This window comes from Cyprinodon variegatus, unplaced genomic scaffold (genome assembly GCF_000732505.1).
Source record: "Cyprinodon variegatus isolate N-32 unplaced genomic scaffold, C_variegatus-1.0 Scaffold2326, whole genome shotgun sequence".
Lineage (NCBI taxonomy): Eukaryota > Metazoa > Chordata > Actinopteri > Cyprinodontiformes > Cyprinodontidae > Cyprinodon > Cyprinodon variegatus.
Window position 1 is genome coordinate 1,938 of NW_015152779.1, and position 21,390 is coordinate 23,327.

The window sequence follows — 21,390 nt, forward strand, 5'->3', positions numbered from 1 at the left end:
GCTGATGAAATTAACACTGCTATGTGATTTGCTTCTCCGATTCCAGGGTGGCTGAAAATGCTTTCATTGGGAGCGGTTCGGTTGTTGAGTTAACTCCTAAATGTGGGTAGTTTTTGGTATTGTTTTGGAGAATTATGGTCCAGTCATCATTTGTGGAGGGGTCACTCTCTTTATGGGTGGGAATGTGATGACTTAATAGGCTGCTGCGTGGTTGGTTTAAAGTGAAGGGCAACAGTTTGTCATAGGAAACACCTCACCTGTTGATTCATCCTTGGGTAAATATGATTTTACTGGGTTTATACCTGTGGCTTATTCTATGCATTTACTTCTATGACTGATGTAGAACGAATAGAACAGCTTTGGGTCATAATGAGGATTCTGTATCGTTAGAGCTGTTTTATGTCTAGCTTGAAATGGATCTCTGATTCTATTCCTGACAGAGAGCCTGATGGAGGAGGCAGAGGTAAATGAGGGAGAAGATTTTGTCCATCTGCCTTTTAAGACACTAGACGACCTGCCCCAAAATGCCAAAGTGGTTTGGAGCCGCACTGATAAACCCAATACTGTACATGAGTACCAGGACGGTCAGAACCAGTTAGAGACACAGGACCCAGACTACCAGGACCGGACAGCCATGAATCCTGACGCTGTGCGGATTAAAGACCTCACCCTCACTCTAAACGATCCCAGCCCGGAAGACAACGGCATCTACATCTGTACCGTCTACAACGATGATGGGAAAATACTGAGACGAAAGACAGTGACGCTCACTGTGAGAGGTTAGCAATGTTGAAGTGTTGATGACGTCATATTGATTTCATGTAATTTTTCATTAAAATCATGCAGGAGGACAAACCAGGCGGTTCTGAGTTATTAGCAACCGAACAGGCTTATTTTTAACACTAATATCCTACATTCAGAGGTTCCACAGCAGATCTCTGAGGAGCAGCTGCTAAAAACCCATCTCCATGGTGACGTCAGAGGGAGGGGGCACCCATCACTCCTGTTTTCTCCCTCAGTCACTGAGTGGCGCATGAATCCTCTGAATGGCAGAGGCTATTTGATTAAATACTATGAAATTATTACATCGTTCATCTGTTTTAACATTTTGGGTTACGAAAACTACTAGAAAATGACTAATATTCTCCTCTGATTTCAGTCTACAACATCGAAAAGGTTTCTGTAAACAAGGAAAACAGGTCCGTCGTTCTTCCCTTTCATGTAACACGTCGCCTCCTCTCTGAGGACATCACTGTGGAGTGGAGACTCACAGGCTTAGAGGACACCGTCCTCTACAAATATAAGGGAGGCTGTCATTCACCAACAGAGGATCAGGTTTATGGAGGCCACACTGAGATGAATGAAGATCCATTAACTGGAGACCTCAGTCTGACCATCAAGGACTTCTCTCTGGCTGACGGTGTTTATATATGTTCCATCATTGATAAGAATGAAGATATACTGCAGCAGAAGGTGGTGGTCCTCATAGTCAGAGGTCAGTGAAAACAGCTGCTCTCTCCTCAGCAGGAGCAAACAACACAAAAATGTTGGTTATTACTAGTTATTTATGTTTATTAATCTATTTTAAACTAGACATGGTTTAAGCAAGGTTCTGATCCGTGCAGGACTGGTTCAGCTTATTTTTTCTGTGCATCATCATCCCATTTATGACAATCCAGCTCTAACCAACTGTTACCTCTGGGTTGTCTGGTGTGGCAGATTTCTTTTTTTTAATGTAGTCCAAAAAATCATCCTCTAACAGCACAGGTTTATGGGATTCCTTCCTTTGGTTCTCGACGTCCTTTGGTTGGACTGACGGTTTCTAATCATTGATAAATTAGAAAGTCTTTGCAAACTAAACTTGTCGGCCTGTTTTAGGTACATAGGGCCTTAATTCTTTTCCCCTGGATAAAGGAATAATGGTGTAAAAAATATTTTTCCTTCAGTAGAATGAACCTCACAGCTGGGAAACGGGAAGCAAATAGCCTTTACAGCGCTGTGTAGCTAACTGGTAAACAGGCATTAGCTTCCATCGTCCAGGAATTTTCTGCTCGCTGCTGCAGGAACCTCTATTCTGCTGACCTTTGCATTCAGGCATCAGAAGTTTTGGTCGTTATTTAGTCATCCTTGGCAGCTTTGATCTTGTTTATCTAACTCAGAAAAGTAGATTTTAGAAGGTGCTTCCCAGACATTTACTATAATCTTTAGACAAACAGGAATTAAAATTGCCTAAACAGAAAATTAAGTAAGCTACAGGACATAAAAAATTCCATTGGAAGATAGAAAAAAATTCTCTATTACAGACCCTGAAGATAACGTCCAATAGAGATGGTCTGATTGATCAACTGGCTCATATTTCACTGGGTGATTCTAGCATAGTAGTGGGTGGGATCAAGAATATAAATGCCATCATGGGTTGAGGCCCATATCCAGTTAGCATCCCTCCAACTCTTCTAACTCCAAACTCTACCAGAGAAAGTAGAACTGGACTGGTTTTAAGAAGATCCAGTCCACAACTCTCCATGGATACAGCAGAGGAAGGTCCAAATGGGTCAGATGTAAACCAGTACACGTGTCACCTGTATATGGTTGTCTGTATGAGTTTGAGCCACTCATTAGTCCACAATATACCCTAGAAGATCTCTGATAAAATATGTTTCTGAAAACTAGATTTTCTTTTTAGCTAGCTATGTAGTTATAGGGTTTGGCTGCTGGAGGACATGGTTTTCTCTTTTCCTAACTGCTATGTTCTCCTTCTACTTGCCTATTATTGGATGTATGTGGCCTCTGTAGTTTTTCTGTTTTCTTTTTCCATAGAAAGTACACCTGGATAATTCCTCTAGTTCAGGTCAAAGGGATGCTGCCAAGTCGAACTTTGATCCACTAATTACTGCAACGTTCCGCATTCTATGTGCAAAGAAATAACTGACTAAATTAAATGAGTGGGATTAATATTAAATAATAAATGGTTTCTATTAAACAACCAATGGTTGAGTCTGTTTCTGCTCGGATGTTGTGTTGCTCTGACTTTAACAGATCGTTGAATGAAATTAAGCTTTAATGTCTTCTAACTTACAATGAGCTCATATGAGCTTTAAATAAAATGATCTCCTTTCCTTTTCCTCTGCAGGGATCAATTCTACAGAAGCAGATTCACTGAAGCAGAGAAGAAACCAGAACTCTCCTTCACCAGAGTAAGATCTTCCTTTCTGTCTCTTCAGTTACTTTGATAAACCGTCTGATCAGAACTGGTTTCACATTCAACTCTTTGCTGGTGATCTGAAAGGTTGAAGGTCATTCAAACACTGGTTCATACTCTAATGATGAAGCACTGTTTAAAAAAAATAAATAACATAATGTAGAGCAGGGTTTGGACCTGGAGGTCTGTCTGCATATTTTAGATGCTTCTAATCGTGTATTTAATGACTGAATTACCTCCTCAGTCTGCAGCCAAAGGCTTCTCTGAAACACGCTAAAAAAAGATGCTGAAGATGGAGTCCATAAGTTAGGTTGAAATTAATGTCAAATAAGATTTAATAGTGTAGAAATAAAGATTTATTGAGAAAAACTTTTCAAAATGTCTGAATTTTATTTAACTTCAGTGAGATATATTGATTCAAAAATAAAAAAAATTCTAACTGCTTTACCTTTTCACAATTTCTGAATGTTTGTAATAGAAATAAACATACATTCAAAATAAATGACTTTTTCCAAAATGTAAGATTCTTAAGTATCAATTCTAGCATATAAATTGTAACTTTCAATTTTTTTATTTCATGACATATTTAAAGAAAAAAAATCATAATTAGTTTTTATGAGGCTGAATCCCAAACTGGGCCCTAAATTCTGTCCCTCTGTCTGTGCATTCCCACATTAAGGGCCGTCCCAAACACGTAGTGAGGAGGGCCAGTGGACCGTCCAGCCCTTAGATGAGCCTGCATTAGGTTTTATCCAGCAGCCCAACAAAGCCTGGTTTTTTTGCTTAGAAAACATGCTAATTAAAACAGGTCCATCCCTTTGGAATGGGGGTCGTTTGGCTTCTTTGTTAGCCTGCAATGCCCCATATCTGTCTATGTCTCTGAAAGGTCGGTTGTTAAAGGGAATTGTTGGCCTGGATGAATAGACGAGGTCCTCCACTCTTCTGTACAGTCCAGTGGATTGCTTTTCATTTTTATGGAATCCAGACTACAACTATCTGATTCTGATGTTTGGCAAACACTAAATAGATTAGATTAGATTCAACTTTATAGTCCTTACACAGGTACGGGTACAGGGCAATGAAATGCAGTTTAGGTCTAACCAGAAGTGCAATAGCAGCAAGTGCAGGCTAGATAATGGTTCTATAGATACAGGACATGGGTATTTCTACCGGGTAAGTATAGAGATGAATACTATTATAAACAGAATCTTACTAATAGATGAATATAGTATATAGATAACTAGTGTTATGAACTAAATTTACAGCTGGATATGTACCAAATATAATATACAGATGGATATTACTATAGCAAGGGTTTTTACAGTAATGTACAATAACATATATACAGATGGGTTTTATTATAAAATGAATAAATAAAGTTTGGACAGAAGCTATCTGAATTTAAGTGCAGTGGAAGGTAATTGCATATTACAGATAAAGTACGGATATTGCAGATGTAAATGTGACTGAATCAATATTCAGTCAAGGTGAATTGTGCAAGATGCATGTAAACAGTTGTTACAAAGAGTCAGTTGACATGTCAGGTGAACATTACAGTAGTGCATTACAATGTAGTGCTTGAAACATATGTCAGTCCATGGCTTATTAATGTGGATTGATCCTGTTTCCATAGCAACTTGTATGAGGCACAGGTGTCACACCTTGATGATTTAGACCAGCCTGACGTTCGAAAAATCTGGCAAAAAAACTGGCGTACGTTGGTTAAGTTATGGCTACGATTTGTATTATGAGCACGCTGAAGTACATCGACATACGGCGAGTACCTTGAGAAATTATGAGCATGCTAAAATCTCCCGCCGTATCCCAGCGTCTGCCATCCGTGGTCCATCAGTTCCAGGTCAGTTATCTGATGGTCGACATCCGTTCAGCATCAGTTCCTCATCAGTCGTGGCGTCCAGTTCATCCTAAACTTCTGCGTAACTTATCCAGAACTTCTCTCCAACATATCAGCGTATCTGATGTGTTCCAGACGAGCGCTGAACGTGTTTCTAACTTCCAGCTACTGTATAATGGCGTATTGGCAGCGTTTTGGTATAAAGGGGGTTCACAGGAGGAAACCGTCAGTTCTCCTCCAGACTTCATCCCCATCATAGGGGGAGCCAGAAGGTGAGTGATGGATCCTCCAATCTGAATAAACAGCTGAGCTTTCATTGGCTACTTCTAAACTGAAATCATTCTTCTGCACTAAAGATTTGGAGAAACTGATCCATGTTCATTTGCTTAGATGACTTCAACTCATTCTATAAAGCATAGATCAATCTTCTCTGCAGCGTCTCAGAATGATTCAAACCACTGCAGTTCGACTCCTCACTGGAACCAGGAAGTGTGAACATTAAGCCAGAAAAGGCTTCCCTGCACTGGCTGCCTGTATCTGACTGATTGGTCTTTAAAGTTTTACATGGTGTAGCTTCTAGAAGGACCGCTCCATTTAAAAACAGTACCATTAAGCTAGAAACCACTGCTATAGATCTAGAGCAGAGGAGATGCTGCTGATATGTGGATCAGCTTCATCCCTCAATATAAGATCAGAGCAAAGATTGATTATTTAAATTGATCCCAAAACCTTATTTATTTCCATTAAAATCAGGTCTGACTCTATAAACAATCTTTCCTAATTGTTCCTGTTTTATATCTGTATTTTATTCAAATCTGGTTCATTTATTGACTGATGCTGGTTTCTTGTATCTTCAGCTGCAGCTCAGTTTAAACCAGGAGGATAAAAAAGTTTGTTTCAGGATCCAGTTCGGCTTATAATCTAGACCTTCTAGATCTGAATAACCTCGGCATGAATGTTTAGTTAGTCAGATCTTCTCTAGGACCTTAGATCGGAAGGATCTATTGTGTCTGGTTCTATTGTGTCTCATCCTCTGGTTGGGTTCATGTTCCATAGATCTGTGATCTCAGACTGAATGAATCTCCTCTTTGTTCTGTTTCAGGAGGATCCCACTCCGCTCCATTCTGGGCTGAACCGTCAGTGGTTCTGGTCAGGACTCTGTCTGATGGTGGACGGTCCTCTGTCTGTTCTGGGATCAGAAATGTCCGGTTTGGACCTGATGAAAGGTGTGGCAGCGGTTTTTCCTCTGGGATCAGGTTTCTGGTAGCAGCTGTAGAGTCGGACCACATATCCGGCCTGTTGGGGTTCAGGTGTACCTGCTCTTCAGTCTGGAGCTCTGAGGGTTTTCTCTTCCTCTATGACAGGAAGTCAGACTAAACTCTTCCTGTTTCACTCCAGGATTATCTGTCTCTGTTTATCTCCTGGATCTAAAGTTACTGAAGGTCATAAACTTTGATGAAGATGATGGACTCAGACTGAGGAAGGATCAGATAATGAATGAGCAGCAGACTGTAGAGACAGTCATTTAACTGAGGAGCTGCAGGGAAGGAGAGGCTTTCCTGTCTGCAGACCTGAGAACTCATCACTGTTTGGAAGGTTACTTGAACTAATTAACTAGTTATAGTTAATTTGAACTAAATAACTAAATCAGTAACTCAAAGTAACTAATCTAGTCAAATTACTTATGGGGTTTGTTTTCATGATCTAAAGGGTAAAAAATGTGGAAGTTTTATGTCTTTTGTAACTTTAAATAAAACAGAGTTTAATCAAATGTAGAATGTTTGATTTCTATTAATAAATTCCATAATTAATTAACCAATTAAAAAGGACACCTGTTTTTTTGGGGGGCTGTGAGAGAATGAGCCAACGCCCTGCAGAAAGACCTGGAACTGGACCCAGGAACTTCCTGCTGCCAGATGGAACAGCTACCATCAGATTATAATCTGTAATCATCTAAATCTGATTAAACGAGAGCTGCTTGACTACAAGACAGGTAAATCAGTAAAATAAAAGCCCATAAAGTGTAAAAAGCAGAAACTATTTCTGCTGAGGAAGGTAGAAACCACCAGAGTTAAAGAGCAAATAGTCACCAGGAAGTGAAGCTTCACAGCTCTAAGGTGTGTTCAGGCTTTCTGACAGGAAGTGATGAGACTCACTGATGGACACTTTGTCTTCGTCCTGACATCATGAAGTCTTCTTCTCTTGGTCTGCTGCTCGGTGAGTCCAGAACTTTTTGCGGCAGGATCTCTGACAGGACTGATTGTGGGAAATGCGTCCTTGGACGTGTTGGACGTGAGGTGTAGACAGAATCCAGAACCTCTGGGATGGACTCATCAGGTTCTGGTTTCTGAGATAAAAGGCAACTACTGTAGCAAAAGGGTGTTTGTTTTAACAGCAGATTATGAATCTGTTACCATCAACTAGAACTGGAAGCTATATTGATAGCTAGTTGATTAATATACCATTCAAACTAAAGTTAAAACCAAGTTAGGATCTTTAGTTAAATTATCATAACTGACAATTTGTTTATTTACCAGCTGTTACTAACTGCTTACCTTTGCAGCTGGATGTTTTGGACCGGCTGTTAAAATCCAAGATGTCTTCAACATCAGTGACGTCAATAACTTAGTTCATATTTACAGCAGTTATTAATCATTAACCACAAGGAGAATATTTGTCTCACACGGTGAGACACGGTGACATTTACTGTCCGTGTCTCACATGGACACGATGCAAAGAAGAACACGGATTTATTTTTACGTCTGCAGATGGAGAGACGTAACTTCCAGTAGAACAGTCAGTGAGTCTCTGCCGGGTGGTTTTACACCCCTGCATATATAAGACCTTCTTACACACGAATACTGGTTACTCCCAAGAAAAACAACTTCACTCTATCAACATTTCACAACAGCTGGGGGGCGCTGCAGCCTCCACCCACACAGTGACACAGCTGGTCAGAACGCTCTCCATGGTGCTGATGTAGAAGGTGGGGAGGATGGTGATGTTTGGTAAATATTATCTCATATAGGTCTATAACTGACCAAGTCATCTGGGTGAAGAGGTTTCTTAATGAAAGGTTTAATTACAGCTGCCTATGTGGCAGATGAACTCAATTCTAAAGGCTTGCAATGACTTTGCAAAGTTCTTCATGGAGAAAATACAAGGTATAAAAAAAGCAGTGCTGCCTCCAGTTAAAATAAACTGTTTCAAAATGCCCTAATTCTGCCCGATATACTGCTAAAGTTTAGAAGAAACTGTTCAGCTGCTGTTCCTGTAGTATTGATGTTTTAGCCACAGCTTTTATTAGGAAGGTTTTGTCTGTTTTAGAGTCTGATTTGATTTAAATCAAAAACACCTCCTTCAGCCCCTGCTGTTACCTTCACCTCTTCAACGACTGACTGCTGCACACCTTCCACCTCCCAATCATCATCCAACCACCCTGGTCCAAAGGATTCCATCCCACAGATTCCAACCCCTCCCAACCCCACCATCTAGTCCCTTTTAACAACACAGGCGAGTAATGAGCTGCCAAAGATCAAGGTTTGAAAAGTTGCAGATCCAGATGGCATCAACTCCAGGCTTCTGAGATGTTTAGCAGATGAACTGTGAGGCATCTTGTGCTTCATGTTTAACTGAAGCTTGAGGCTGGGAGAAGAACCACAGCTGTGGAAAATAAAACGGTGTCAAAGACAAAACATCCAAAGGGTCTCAGCAGCTACGGCCTGGTAGTGCTGACTTCACACCTGATGAAGACTCTGGAACGGGTGGCCTTCCACCATCTATGCCGCCTGGTGAGGACTTGATTGGATCCACTGCAGTTTGCCTACTGACCTGGCATTGGAGCAGATGATGCCATCATCTTCCTGCTGCACCAAGCTCTGACTCACCCAGAGAAACCTGGAAGCTCTGTGAGAATCATGGTCTTTGATTTCTCCACTCCTTTCAGCACCATCCAGTCAGGATTCCTAAGGGCCCAGCTGGAGCTGTCAGCAGTGGACCAGCAGCACATGTCCCAATGGCTTCTGGCCGTCCACAGTGTGTGAGGACACAGGGCTGTGTCTCCGATAGGTTGGTCTGCAGTATGCGGGTCCCACAGGAAACAGTGCTGCCACCGTTCCTCTTCACCCTCTACCCTGCAGACTTCTCCATCAACTCCCCGTGCTGCCACCTCCAGAAGTTCTCTGACCTTTCTGCCATAGTTGGCCTCATCACAGGTGGAGACGACTCAGAGGACAGGCAGTGGTCCCATAATATGGTGGTCTGGTTCCAGTAGAACCACCTTCTGATTAATGCAGGGAAAACCAAGGAGCTAGTGGTGGACTTTCACAGGAGAAGATCCACCCCACTGCCACCGGTGAACATCCAGGGACGGTGAGATAGTGGACTCTGATAAGTACGTCAGTGTTCAACTGAAGATCAAACTGGACTGGACTCCCAACCCTGAGGCTCTGGATCAGAAAGGTCAGAGACTCTTCCTGCTGAGGAGACTGAGGGGGGGCTCCTAAAGACCTTCTCTGACTCTGCTGTGGCATCAGCCATCTTCTATGAAGTGTCTGTTGGAGCAGTGCCTTATCTGTAGCTGAGAGGAAGGATCAGCTGATCAGGAAGGCCACCTCTGTTCGGATGCCCTCTGGACTCAGTGCAGGAGGTGGAAACAGACGGATCCTAACTAACTGAACATCTCCCCCCCCCCATGCTGGTTCAGCTGGTGCTGAACTGGACAGCTCCTTCAGTGACAGACTGCTGCACCCTAAATGCACCAGGGAGCGTTATCACAGATCCTTCCTCCCAGCAGCTGGAAGACTCTAGAACCACCACTGTTCCCAACAACCTCAACCAGTTCTTCCATTCATGCTGATTCTGCTCAGTTTCTACCTTAGTCAGTTAAATAACCTGCTGCTGTTGTTTATTTTTTTGCATATCTCTGGTGTTGCTGCCATTTTCCCACGTGGAAGTTAGAAACATGTGTTTCTAAATGTCCACAGCTGTAATTGATTTTTTTTTCATTCTCCAGATACAGTATTATATTTTAAAAACACTGGACAGTAAAGTATTGTATTTGTTTTATTTTCCTATCTGTTATTTTTATACACTTTACTAAGGTGCACATTGTGTGACCACTTTATTTACTATTTACTATTCTTTTCTATTCAGTTCTATTCTATTCTAACAGCAATTATCAAACCATTGATGAAAAAGAGAAACATTTAAAAATTTACAAATTAATTCTGCAGCATCTCTCTACAGGCCCATCTAAAATCTTCATCAGTGAGATTACTGAAAAAGGTATTTCAACAGTTAAATACCTTCTTAACAATGACCAGCTGCTGTGAGGTCATCCAGTCAGGTTTCCATAGCAACCACAGTGTTGGTATTATTGGACCTCAGAGCAGCTTTTGATTCTGTTGACATCAAACAGAAAACTCTGTCGGTCTTTCTGGTTCAGCACTGGACTGGTTTAAATCCTCCCTGAAGGACTGGGACTTCTATCAGTCAGTGGGGAACTTTAGATCAGAGACCAGAACAATCACATGTGGGGTTCCTCAAGGCTCCATTCTGGGGCCCCTCCTATTTTATATCTACAGGCTCCCATTGGCTCAGATCATAGCAAACAACCAGATCAGTTACCATGACGATGCAGACGACACACAGCTTTACATCCTAATGTCAGCAGGTAACTATGAACCATCAGAGCGCTGGTTAGATGCTGACAACAGATCAATCTGTATCATTTTCTACAAAGTGAGGTAATAATCTTTGGACCAAAGGAGCAGAGATCCAGAGTTAGATCCCAGCTTCAGCTGCTGCAGCAGAAACCACTGATTATGGCTGAAACCAGGATGGACTCAGACCTGAACCTTTAGAGGCTCAGAAAGGCAGTTACTGAGTCAGACTTTGATCACCTGAAGAACATCTCCAGGATTAAAGGACTGATGTCCAGCAGGATCTAGAAAAATATCTATAGTTGAACTGATCACTGCAACAGTCTGAATAGGTTTGACTAAAGAGTCCATCAGAGACTGAAGCTGATCTGAAACGCTGCTGCCCTGGATTGAACTAGACTAAACTGTGAAATATGTTGATTAAAGGTAGCTGTATTCATGTTCCCCAGTTAACATGTTTTGTCATAAATAATGGTCTTAATGCAGGTTTCTATGAACATTTCCATTTTTAGTAGTAAATGTAGAGACAAAGGTATTTTTAATGTAAATTACTTAATGCTTATAGTGTTTATTTATTTAGCAGATGCTTTTATCCAAAGTGACTTACAAAGCAGGCATTAGCATGAAGGGTCTTGCCTAAGGACCCACACTGGCAACTCATTCCCCCCCGTTGGGATATGAACCGGGGCTTCCTGTGTGCATGATGGGTGACTTACCACTTGATCTAGCCAGTTGCTTATAGAAACATATAACAGAGAGAATCCAGACATTTAGGAAGGACTGAATGTAAAGGGCTTTTGAATATACTGACCACTAAAGACATTTACTCTCCGTAACTAATGACCTGGAGTCAGCATGCTGGGTAGGGGCTCTGAGGAGGAAGTCTCCTGTATGTTAAGACCTGGATCAGTCTTCTGCTGAGGCCAGAGGGTTCTTGGTTCCATCCTCTTGGAGGTTGAAGCATAGGAGGAGGATGAACAGTTGGTTGGTTTGTTCTAGAGGGTTTAGATGTGACTATTTCAGTCACAAACCTCTGATACCACAGATTAAAACTGAAGCTGATACGTTCTCAGTGTCCACAGTCCAAGCAGGTTCTGAATCAGTCTGAGATGAACATCTTTCAGTAACAGATTATAATCCATCTTTCAAAGGGTTAATCCAGAATTCAGGCTGGATTAAATGAAGCGTTTAAGCTGGAGTTCAGTGGAACGTTCCTGAAAAAAGAAGAAGTTGAGTCAGAACCAAGTGGACCCAAACTGGACTCTGATATTGAACACCATCAGAGGAAATATAGAACTGACCAAAAGTCCTGTTGATCTGTTTGGACAGAACAGAGTAAAGGTTCCTCTGCCTTCAATCTAAAGTACTATCTGCCAACCTGAGCTCAGCTCATTCTGTTCATCCTGAATCACACCTAAAGGACCTGAGACACCATCTCTAAGAGAAGTTTGATCTGTTTTAAAAGCTGCTGAAATAAGTCCTGTTTACATGCAGCAGAAGCTTTTACAGATCACAACTTTGCTTAAAAGTTGGTGTCTACTCATGTTCAGCCCCTTCACTTCCCAACATTCAACCAGAAATATTCCATGTAGAAAATGGGATACTAAAAGCTATTATCAATTGCTGTGAAAGCTTTCACTGTATAAAGCCTTTAATGAAAACACAAATTCCATACTTGATAATGTTATTGCTTCCCCTCCTAGATGGGAAGCAAAATGTCTTCAAACCTTGGAAACCTAGTCCAGTGAATTGTTTTTTAAACTTTTTTACGGAACTCCAGGAAATAAATTAACTGTTGCTCCGGGACGGCATGAAGAGGCTTTGATAAAGTCATAAAAAGCTGTGTTTTCCTTGTATATTGTGTTGTTGTCACGCCGTTTCATTTTCCATGCTGACCGTCATTCATCTGAAGGATATTTCCGTCATCTGACCGTCAAGCATAACGAGCCCTTAAGTCAGATCAGAACATTTAGTACATATTTGATAAAAACAAAAGAAAATGAGACATATTACTCTTGGGATGAAATATCCGATGTCCTGCTCCTCTTCAGTGACCTGAGTCTATCTATGAAGCTGCCCTCCAAAGGCTCTGCAGATAAACCAGAGAACATCTCAGACTGAAGAACCTCAGACCTTCCATCATGTCATGAAACTACAACAATGGATTGAAGCATCTTTACCTTTTACCCTGAGCATCACCATTTTCTGGTGCTGGATCTTCTGGCCACTGTAGACGGTACATTTGTAGAGGCCACTGTCCTTATAACCAGGACGCTTCAGGATCAGGCTGAGGTCTCCAGAACTCAGTAGATCTTTATTTATCTCTATGCTACTTCTATGAAAGATTCTCTTTTTGGCCACCTGAAGTTCTCCGTTCTCAAAGGTGATGACCTTTGAGTCGGGTTGGGTCCACTCCACTCTGATGTCTTTATTCTCCAAACGTTGAATTTGGAAGGGAAGTTTCACAGATGATTCCCCCTTTGTTACCTCCACTATCTGTAAACCTGAAGACCAAAGCAGAACATAAGGAGTCCAGAGAAACCAAAGGTTGCTCCTACTGACTGCTGAGGATAGAGCAGCTGCTTCCACTCACCTCTGACTATGAGGACCACCACCTTCTGCTGCAGCCTCTCTCCATTCTCATCATAGATGGTGCAGGTATAAACACCGTCAGTCAGACGGAGGTCCCTGATGGTCAGACTGAGGTCTCCAGTGGTTAATGGATCTTCATTCATCTCTGTGTGGCCTCCATAAACCTGATCCTCTGCTGGCATGTGACGGCCTCTCTGATATTTGTAGACCATAATGTCTTCTACATCTGAGAGTCTCCACTCCACAGTGATGTCCTCAGAGAGGAGGCGACGTGTTGCATGAAAGGGAAGAACGACGGACCTCTTTCCCTCGTCAACAGAAACCTTTTCCACCTTATAGACTGAAATGAGAGGGAAACGTGGGTCATATCAACAGATTACCATGTGTATCATTGAAGTGCACTTTAACTCTGTGAAGCTGGTATCTGGTGTATCTACAGGCATCCAGTTCTGACCTCTGAAGTTGTTACTGACCTCTGATGTTTTACATAAAATGTATGCTTTACTACTGGGAAGTTTAAATTGTAGAGAAAAATAAATATATGTTTCTTTCAAAAAAAGTTGGCCAACCTTGAAAAATTCAGTTCAGTCAACTGGACGTTAAGTTTTCTAGATTTCTTCTCTCATCCATGAGGCTTCTTCAGTTCTAGCTAGTGGCGGGGAGCACTGAGATTAATATACTGTAGCTTTAAGAAAGAATTAGGGGGGAAAAAAAAGATGGCTTTGATCCCTCCTACTGGATTGGCCAAGGAGGTCACATGGGGGTTCGTGGTCATTAGGGGGTTCTGATGGGTTCTTAACTCCCTCTTCAGAGTGGTTTTGGGTCCCATGCCTTATTGAAGTGTGAGTCAGATGAGGGCAGGTGAGCTGTGAATCTCCTGAAAGGTTAGGTCTAAGACCACCTCATCTGTTTGTTTTTCCAGGTTAACAAAGATGATTACAGTAACCCCTCTCTCAAACCATCTGTCTTCCTTGGCCAGAATATGGACGTTGTTCTCCTCAAACGAGTGTCCTTTAGCCTTCAGCTGTAGGTGAACAGCTGAGTCCTGTCCTGAGGAGTTGGCCCTCCTGTGTTGAGCCATGCGCCTCTGTAGTGGTTGCCTGGTCTCTCCAATGTAAAGGTCTGCAGGGTGTAAACCACGTTGTTGGTCTTGTTTCTGGGTGTCTTATCTTTGAGGCAAACCAGTTTTTGTCTAAGGGTGTTGCTGGGTTTATAGTGAACAGGAATCCGGTGCTGATTTTTCAGAGACTCCAGCAACATAGGGAATGATGATGTTCCTTCTTCTGTTTTCTTCCCTCAGACCTCTTCTTGTTGGTTTTCAGAACAGCCCATCTGGGATAACCACAGTTCTTCAGGGATGTCCTGACGTGTCCCTGTTCTCTTATCCTCTGTTGGTGGTGGGAATGATTTCTGCTCATGTCTGCAGGGTGATGATGCCTAGTCATTGCTCTAGTGATTGGTGTGAGTCAAAACAGAGATACCGTTGGTGTCTGTGGGTTTCCTGTAAACTTCTTTACTGAGTTGTCTCTGTGGTAAACAGACAACATGGTCCAGTTGCCTAAACTGAACCTTTCAAGGTTGACCATGACCTGGATGACTGAGATATGTTCACAGATATGTTACCACGCACCTCTTCAACTACATAAATCTAAAAAATTAAGGGATCATTAAAAAAAACACCATATAACTTCAATCAAATCAAACTTCTGTGAAAACAAACTGTCCAATTAGAAATCAACACAGATTAATAATTAGCTTTAGCTGCTGTTGTGCTAATGTAAAAGACAACAGGTGGAAAATAAAGCCAATTAGCAAACCCACTCAATAAATCTTTCCCACTCGTGGAAACACCATATAGACTCTACAACCCATGCAAATGGTTCAGGTAGTGCAGCTCATCCTGGATGGCATATCAATGCCAGCTGAGGCAAGAAGGTTTGCTGTATCTGTCAGTGTAATGTCCAGAAGCTGAAGGCGCTACCAGGAACAAAGGCGTGGAGACGTAGAGGAGGCTGTTAGAGAGCAGCAACCCAGTAGCAGGACCACTAACTCCGCCTTGGTGCAAGGAGGAGCAGGAGCACTGCCAGAGCCCTGCACTGTGACCTCCAGCAGACCACCAATGTGCATGTGTTTGCAGAAAGAATTAGAAAAGAACTCCATAAGGATGGTATGAGGGCCGACATCAAAAGATGAGGGTTGTGCTCACTGCCCAACGCCATGCAGGACATTTAATTTACCAGAAAACACCAGAATTGGCTAATTACATACTGGCCCTGTGCTCTGCACAGATATTAATTCAACTTTACTGATCTCACAGGGGAGAAATTCACCTCTGCATTTAATCCATCCCCTTGAGGTCCACACTGAGCATAGTGACAGACATAGGCAGCATGTGTTGCCTGCAACATCCTTCAACTTGGCCGGTTTGCATTTTTTCTTTGCATATTTTCAAAACAAAAACCAGGCTTTGTTAAGCTACTTTATAAAACCTGGAACTCAACGCTATTTCTGATATTTTGAGCTGAAAAATCTTCCTGGGTGGAAGAGAAACGTCTTCAAACTCGAAACAAAGTCCAGTGGATTGTTTTTAATTGTCCTTTTTTGGAATAAACAGTAGATGCCTTTGGGCACTGCTGCATTAACTGACCTCAGTGATGTGTTAACATTACTAACCTCTCACAGTTAGTGTCACTATCTTCCGTCTCAGTATTTTCCCATCACTACTGTAGACGATACAGATATAGATGCCGCTGTCTTCCAGTCTGGGATCACTTATAGTGAGGGTCAGGTTCTCCAGTCTGCAGAGCATCAGGATTCATGGCTGTCCGGTCCTGGTACTCTGGGTTCTGTCTCTCTAACTGGTCCTGACCGTTCTGGTACTCATGTACTTTGTCGGTTTTGTTAGAGTGGCTCCACACAACTTCTGCATCTTCAGGAAGGTCATCTAATGTTTTAAAAGGCAGCCGGACAACGTCTTCTCCTTTTGATACCTCCACCTCCTCCATCAGGCTCTCTGTCAGGAATGGAAACAGATTCAAACCAGATTTGAAGCAGATATAAAGCCAGAGCAAGGACACCTGGATAATCTTTTAACTGTCAGACTGACCTTTGACCTTCAGGGTCACCGTTTTCTTCAGCAGCAGGTCTCCTCCTCTGTAGACGACACATTTATAGACCCCGTTGTCCTCCAGCTGGGGGCTTTTTAGAGTCAGACTGAGGTCTCCTGTAGTCAGAGGTTCTGCTCTCATCTTTGTTCTGCCTTCATAGATGTTCTCTTGTTTCTCAGGCTGGGTCTGGCCGTTCTCAAACACGTGGACTCTGATGTTCTGGTCAGAACGGGTCCATTCCACTATGACATCCTGGGGAAAGGTTCTGTTGGCTTTTAGGGGCAGCAGGACAGACTTCACCCCATCTCTGATCTCCACTTTCTCAGACTGAAGCACTGAGAAGAAAGCAGAACATCACAGTTCCAGAGTCTGTAGAGGCCAGAGAACCTCAGAAGAAAACACAACAGAAGAAAGGAAAACACAGAGTTTAGAGCCATTCATACAGAAAAAATATATTTGAAATACTGCAAGGTTCAAAGTTTTCCCAAAGGTTCTGATGGAATGAATTTGGGTTAGCTTAATTCTCGCAGGATGTGTGCATAGAGAAACACCTGACAATACATCTTGTTCCCAGCCGCAGTCAATCAAGAGGCGTCCCATCATTGGACAGCCAATCATGTTGCAGTATTATGGTGTAAAGTGAGACATGCAGCTCCAGATCTACTGAAGATGGAGCCAAGAAAACAGAAACAACAGGAGGCCCAACACAGAGACCTGATCTACAACAATTAGCAGAAAATAAAGCACATTTGGCCATTTTGGCATTTAAGGGGTGGAGTTTGGACAGATTGAATGGACAAAATGGTTTAAAATGTACTGTGAATGATTCTAGAGGATTCTGTCAGATCTAATCTGTTTCATCCTCTATCCAGTGACCAACATACCTATTGTGTGCTTCTTTTTCCATCTGTAGTACCAAACAGCAGCTGCACCAACAACCAGCAGAACTACAGTGATCAGAACCCCAAACAGAACCCATGGCCAGACAGGAGGAGGTTCTGGAGAAGATACAAACAGAGAGAAGCTGATGTTTCCAATATGCTTATATATCTTTAGAACAGATGTATCTACAGCAGGTGTTTCTGCTACTGACCATTAACCAGCAGTTCTCCTTCTGTCACAGTCCATTCTTCTCTGGAGGTTCTGATGGAGCAGGTGTAGGTTCCAGAGTCAGAAACCTGCAGGTTGGTCAGATTCAGGCTCAGATCTCCAGTTTTTAAAGCATCCGGTTGCATGGAGGTTCTGCCTCTGAAGAGCTGGTTCTGATCCTGCAGTTGATCCACTTCCAATTGATCTTCGATCGCTGAACGCCGGTGGACCACAGAAGGACTGAGGTCGGAGCGGCTCCAGAACACTGTGGGTTGGTCCAGTTCATCTGTAGGAAACTCACATAGCAGCAGAACGGACTCCCCCTCTGACTTCTCTACAGCTGAGACCTTCAGGGACACTGTGAGGACGCACAGACAGAGACAGTCCATCTCAGCAGCTGGACTCAGCTCTCAACTCTCTGTAAATCTGACCTTTAACCTCTGAGCCAGTCAGTGAGGTAAAGGTGCTAAACCAGAGGAATGGATGAGCGTTTCAGTGAAGACTATAGCGGTCTACCTCTCAGTCCTACTTTTTATTCCTTGCTCCTGTTTCTGGTTCCCAGCTCCTGCTAATAAAATACTGAACCAACATTGTTAGAGATCACAAACAGTACTATTTCAGAAAAAAACAACGAATTTATATATATTTCAATATATAGAATAAATATTGTGTTTTAGTTAAAAAAAAAATTTTTCCTGAGCAACTAAATGAAATGTGAAAAACTTTTTTGCCTCTTTTTCAGGAATATTTATTCCAGCTGCAGTGAAAAGATGCAACACTTTATTTGGTTGGATACAGCTCTACATGATGTCCATGGCAAGAGCAGTGGATCTACATAGCATATCTATGCAAACCATTGGCTGAAGTGCGGTGAAGCAGCCAGCGGTGTGCCCTGCGTAGTGACTGTTTGGACAAATCAAGTCGCCAGGGGATTAACAATGGCGGACTTAAGGAGCGGAGAGTCTCTAAGAGCAACTTTACTCATCAAGCTAATTTACTGATAAGAGAAATGAGTTTATTATTGGAGGAGTTGAGCAATCTTTCTGATCGACTCAGAAACCTGTTTGAATGAAATGAAAACAGGTTAGATGCTATTTTGTCTGATATGACTGCAAAAGAGAAAGAACAGCAAGTCCTTGAACTACAGGAGGAAACTGGTAGTACAGCTAAAGAGCTAGAGGAGAGATGTAAGCATCAATGAAGTGCTACACAATGATATAGTCCATGTCCATGATATAGGTATACGCGGGTATGCGGCTTAAACCCACTTATTTAATTGCCAAGATGGCGCCCCTGTGTTTGTCTGGCCATCTTCCTCTGCTGAGAGTGTTAATGTTTTTCCTCTATCTGCTGTTTGTTGTGCGTAGTGTGTCACCGCTGCTGGTATATGATGGCCTGACACTTCTTAATATTTTTGAATCTTTGGAAAAACCTCCAATTTGCGGCTTTGCTGGACACTCAAAGAGGCTTCTGCATTACCTGGAGTCTATACCGACGCATCTGTGGCGTCCTTCCTGCTGGTTACCTCACAACGGTCGCTGCAGAAAACGCGGAAAGCGAGAGGGAGTCCTGACTAAACTGAAAATGTTCCTGGCTGCCTCCCTCCATGATCCCTGTCGTCTTCCATCCAGACCATTCACAGATTACAGTGGCTACGATCTACGGAGTTCCAACGGAGTACAGATATCGGTGGCTCCGACAGGTCCTTTGGGACACCGGAGTGCTGCTCCCATGCTGTCGGCCAGTGCGGATCTCCCAGCGGGGCTGTGTGCCGGGAAATCTCTGCTCGCTCAACTGCTTCTCTCGCCAGACCGACCGATGCTGAGTTCACACGGCCCTTATAAATGTTAGATCTCTTACAAATAAGATGTTTATCTTGAGAGACATTTTTACAACCATGATCTCGATTTCCTTCTGTTGACAGAGACCTGGGTAAAACCAGGTGAAAACAGCGCCATCTCAGAGCTCCTCCCCCCCGGCTGTTCCTACGTCAGCACCCTGCAAGCTGCCGGTCGCGGGGGCGGCCTGGCTGCTATATTTAAGGAGAGCTTCAGATGCCGGACGATAACCACCAAAAATTACTCCAGTTTCAAACTGCAGCTGTTTGTGATCAACCTTACCTGCCCTGTGCTGTGTGCCACAGTTTATCTCCCACCCAGATCTAATAAGGACTTTCTTCAAAAGTTCTCAGAGTTTTTGTCTGAGTTTCTCCCAAAATTTGATAAGCTGCTGATTTGTGGAGACTTTAATATTCATGTTTGTTGTGCAGCAAATCAACTGGCCAATGAATCGAAAGGCCTTTTAGTCTTCTTTGATCTCACTCAATCTGTTAATGCACCAACACATGAGTATGGGCACACACTTGACCTTGTCATCTCTCATGGGCTTTCAGTTTGCCTCAGAGAATTAGTAGACACTGCTATCTCAGATCACCTCCCTGTTGTTTTCGACTTTGCTGCTCCCCCACCTGCCAATAAGCCAGTTTCCCCAGCTCCCAGACGCCAAATCTTTACTCCATCAACGGCTGGGGAGTTTGCTGCTGCCTTCAGAAACTCTCAGCTGCCTGATGACTGTGGGCGGGTTCCTCCACTTTGTCCAGACAGCCTACTCTCCACGTTCCATTCAACATGTTCTGCGATTCTTGACTCTGTGCCCCATTTTGGCAAAAAACGACCAAAACTAAGTCGGATCCCTGGCTGAATGACCATACCCGTCTGCTCAGACAACAATGCAGACAGGCTGAACGGCGGTGGACAAAGGATAAACTGCATGTATCCCTGGACTAATTAAGGTACAGCTTGGCTGCTTGCCAGAGAGCTCTAAAAGAAGCAAAGTCAAAATATTTGTCCTCCATAATAGATAATAGCTCTTATAATCCAGGACTGCTATTTAATACTATTGATTCTGTCATTAATCCATGCCCTGCTGTCCTGTCTGATGCCTCCACTGCAACCTGTGAGGAGTTTGCGTCCTTTTTCACCGATAAAGTGGAATCTGTCAGGCAGAATATCTGTAAGAGTAATATGCCTTCTGATGATGTCTGTGCTCCTCCGGCAGACTGCTGCATTCGAGCGGTTTGAGACCATTTCTTTGCTTTCTTTCACTAAGGTCTTTAGTGGCATGAAACCCACAAACTGTCTCTTAGATATTATTCCAGCCAAGTTTTTGAAGGAGGTTCTGAGCTCTGTTGGGCCAAGTCTGCTTGTTTTTATAAAGACTTGTCTTAGCTCAGGGTCTGTTCCAGCTGCCTTCAAACATGCTATGGTTAGACCCTTCATAAAAAAAATGCATCTTGATCCCTCCGTAATTTCCAATTTTAGACCTGTCTCCCACTTGCCTTTTCTTTCTAAGGTTTTAGAAAAAGTTGTTTTTATTCAATTACAGCCATTTTTGGAGATCAATTCTACTTTTGATAAATTTCAGTCTGGTTTTAGACCCCGACATAGCACCGAGTCAGCACTGTTAAAGGAGCACAATGATATTGCCCTGTCTGTGGAGGCTGGGAATCCTGCTGTGCTGGTACTGCTGGACCTCTCAGCAGCCTTTGAGACAGTCCACCATGCAGTCCTTGTATCTCGCCTAGAGCACATCGGCATCTGTGGCACCGCTCTCCAGTGGTTTAGGTCATACCTATGTAGCCCGGATGTATAATTAACCCATGCATTTAAAAAAGTCTAAGTTAATATTAATAAATAGCTGAGGTCACCTAACATAAATTGTTTAAAAATGGTTAAATACATTTTTCTGGAGTTATTTAAAATGTTCATTTTGTAAATTTATTTACAATGTGTTTAAAATATCTGTTTACATGGTTTTATTTCATTTTAGAAAGGTTTCATGTGAGAAGTGTAATTTCCTACAGAGAGGAAGGTTTTTGAAGGTATC

At 42.6% G+C, this 21,390-nt stretch overlaps 2 protein-coding genes across 2 annotated transcripts; one reads left to right on the forward strand and one right to left on the reverse strand.

Moving 5' to 3' along the window:
* Positions 1-448: 448 nt before the first annotated feature.
* On the forward strand, positions 449-6,805 carry LOC107080790. The gene is made up of 4 exons (XM_015368994.1): positions 449-779; positions 1,160-1,495; positions 3,131-3,194; positions 6,157-6,805. Exons 1-4 carry the CDS (start codon positions 449-451, stop codon positions 6,185-6,187), a joined length of 762 nt encoding a protein of 253 aa, XP_015224480.1. The 3' UTR covers positions 6,188-6,805.
* Positions 6,806-11,279: 4,474 nt separating this feature from the next.
* LOC107080791 lies at positions 11,280-17,161 on the reverse strand. The gene is made up of 6 exons (XM_015368995.1): positions 16,416-17,161; positions 15,983-16,322; positions 13,311-13,649; positions 12,898-13,221; positions 12,731-12,806; positions 11,280-11,931 (listed from the first exon to the last, which is right to left on the reverse strand). Exons 2-6 carry the CDS (start codon positions 16,116-16,118, stop codon positions 11,883-11,885), a joined length of 924 nt encoding a protein of 307 aa, XP_015224481.1. The 5' UTR covers positions 16,119-16,322; positions 16,416-17,161; the 3' UTR covers positions 11,280-11,882.
* Positions 17,162-21,390: the final 4,229 nt, after the last annotated feature.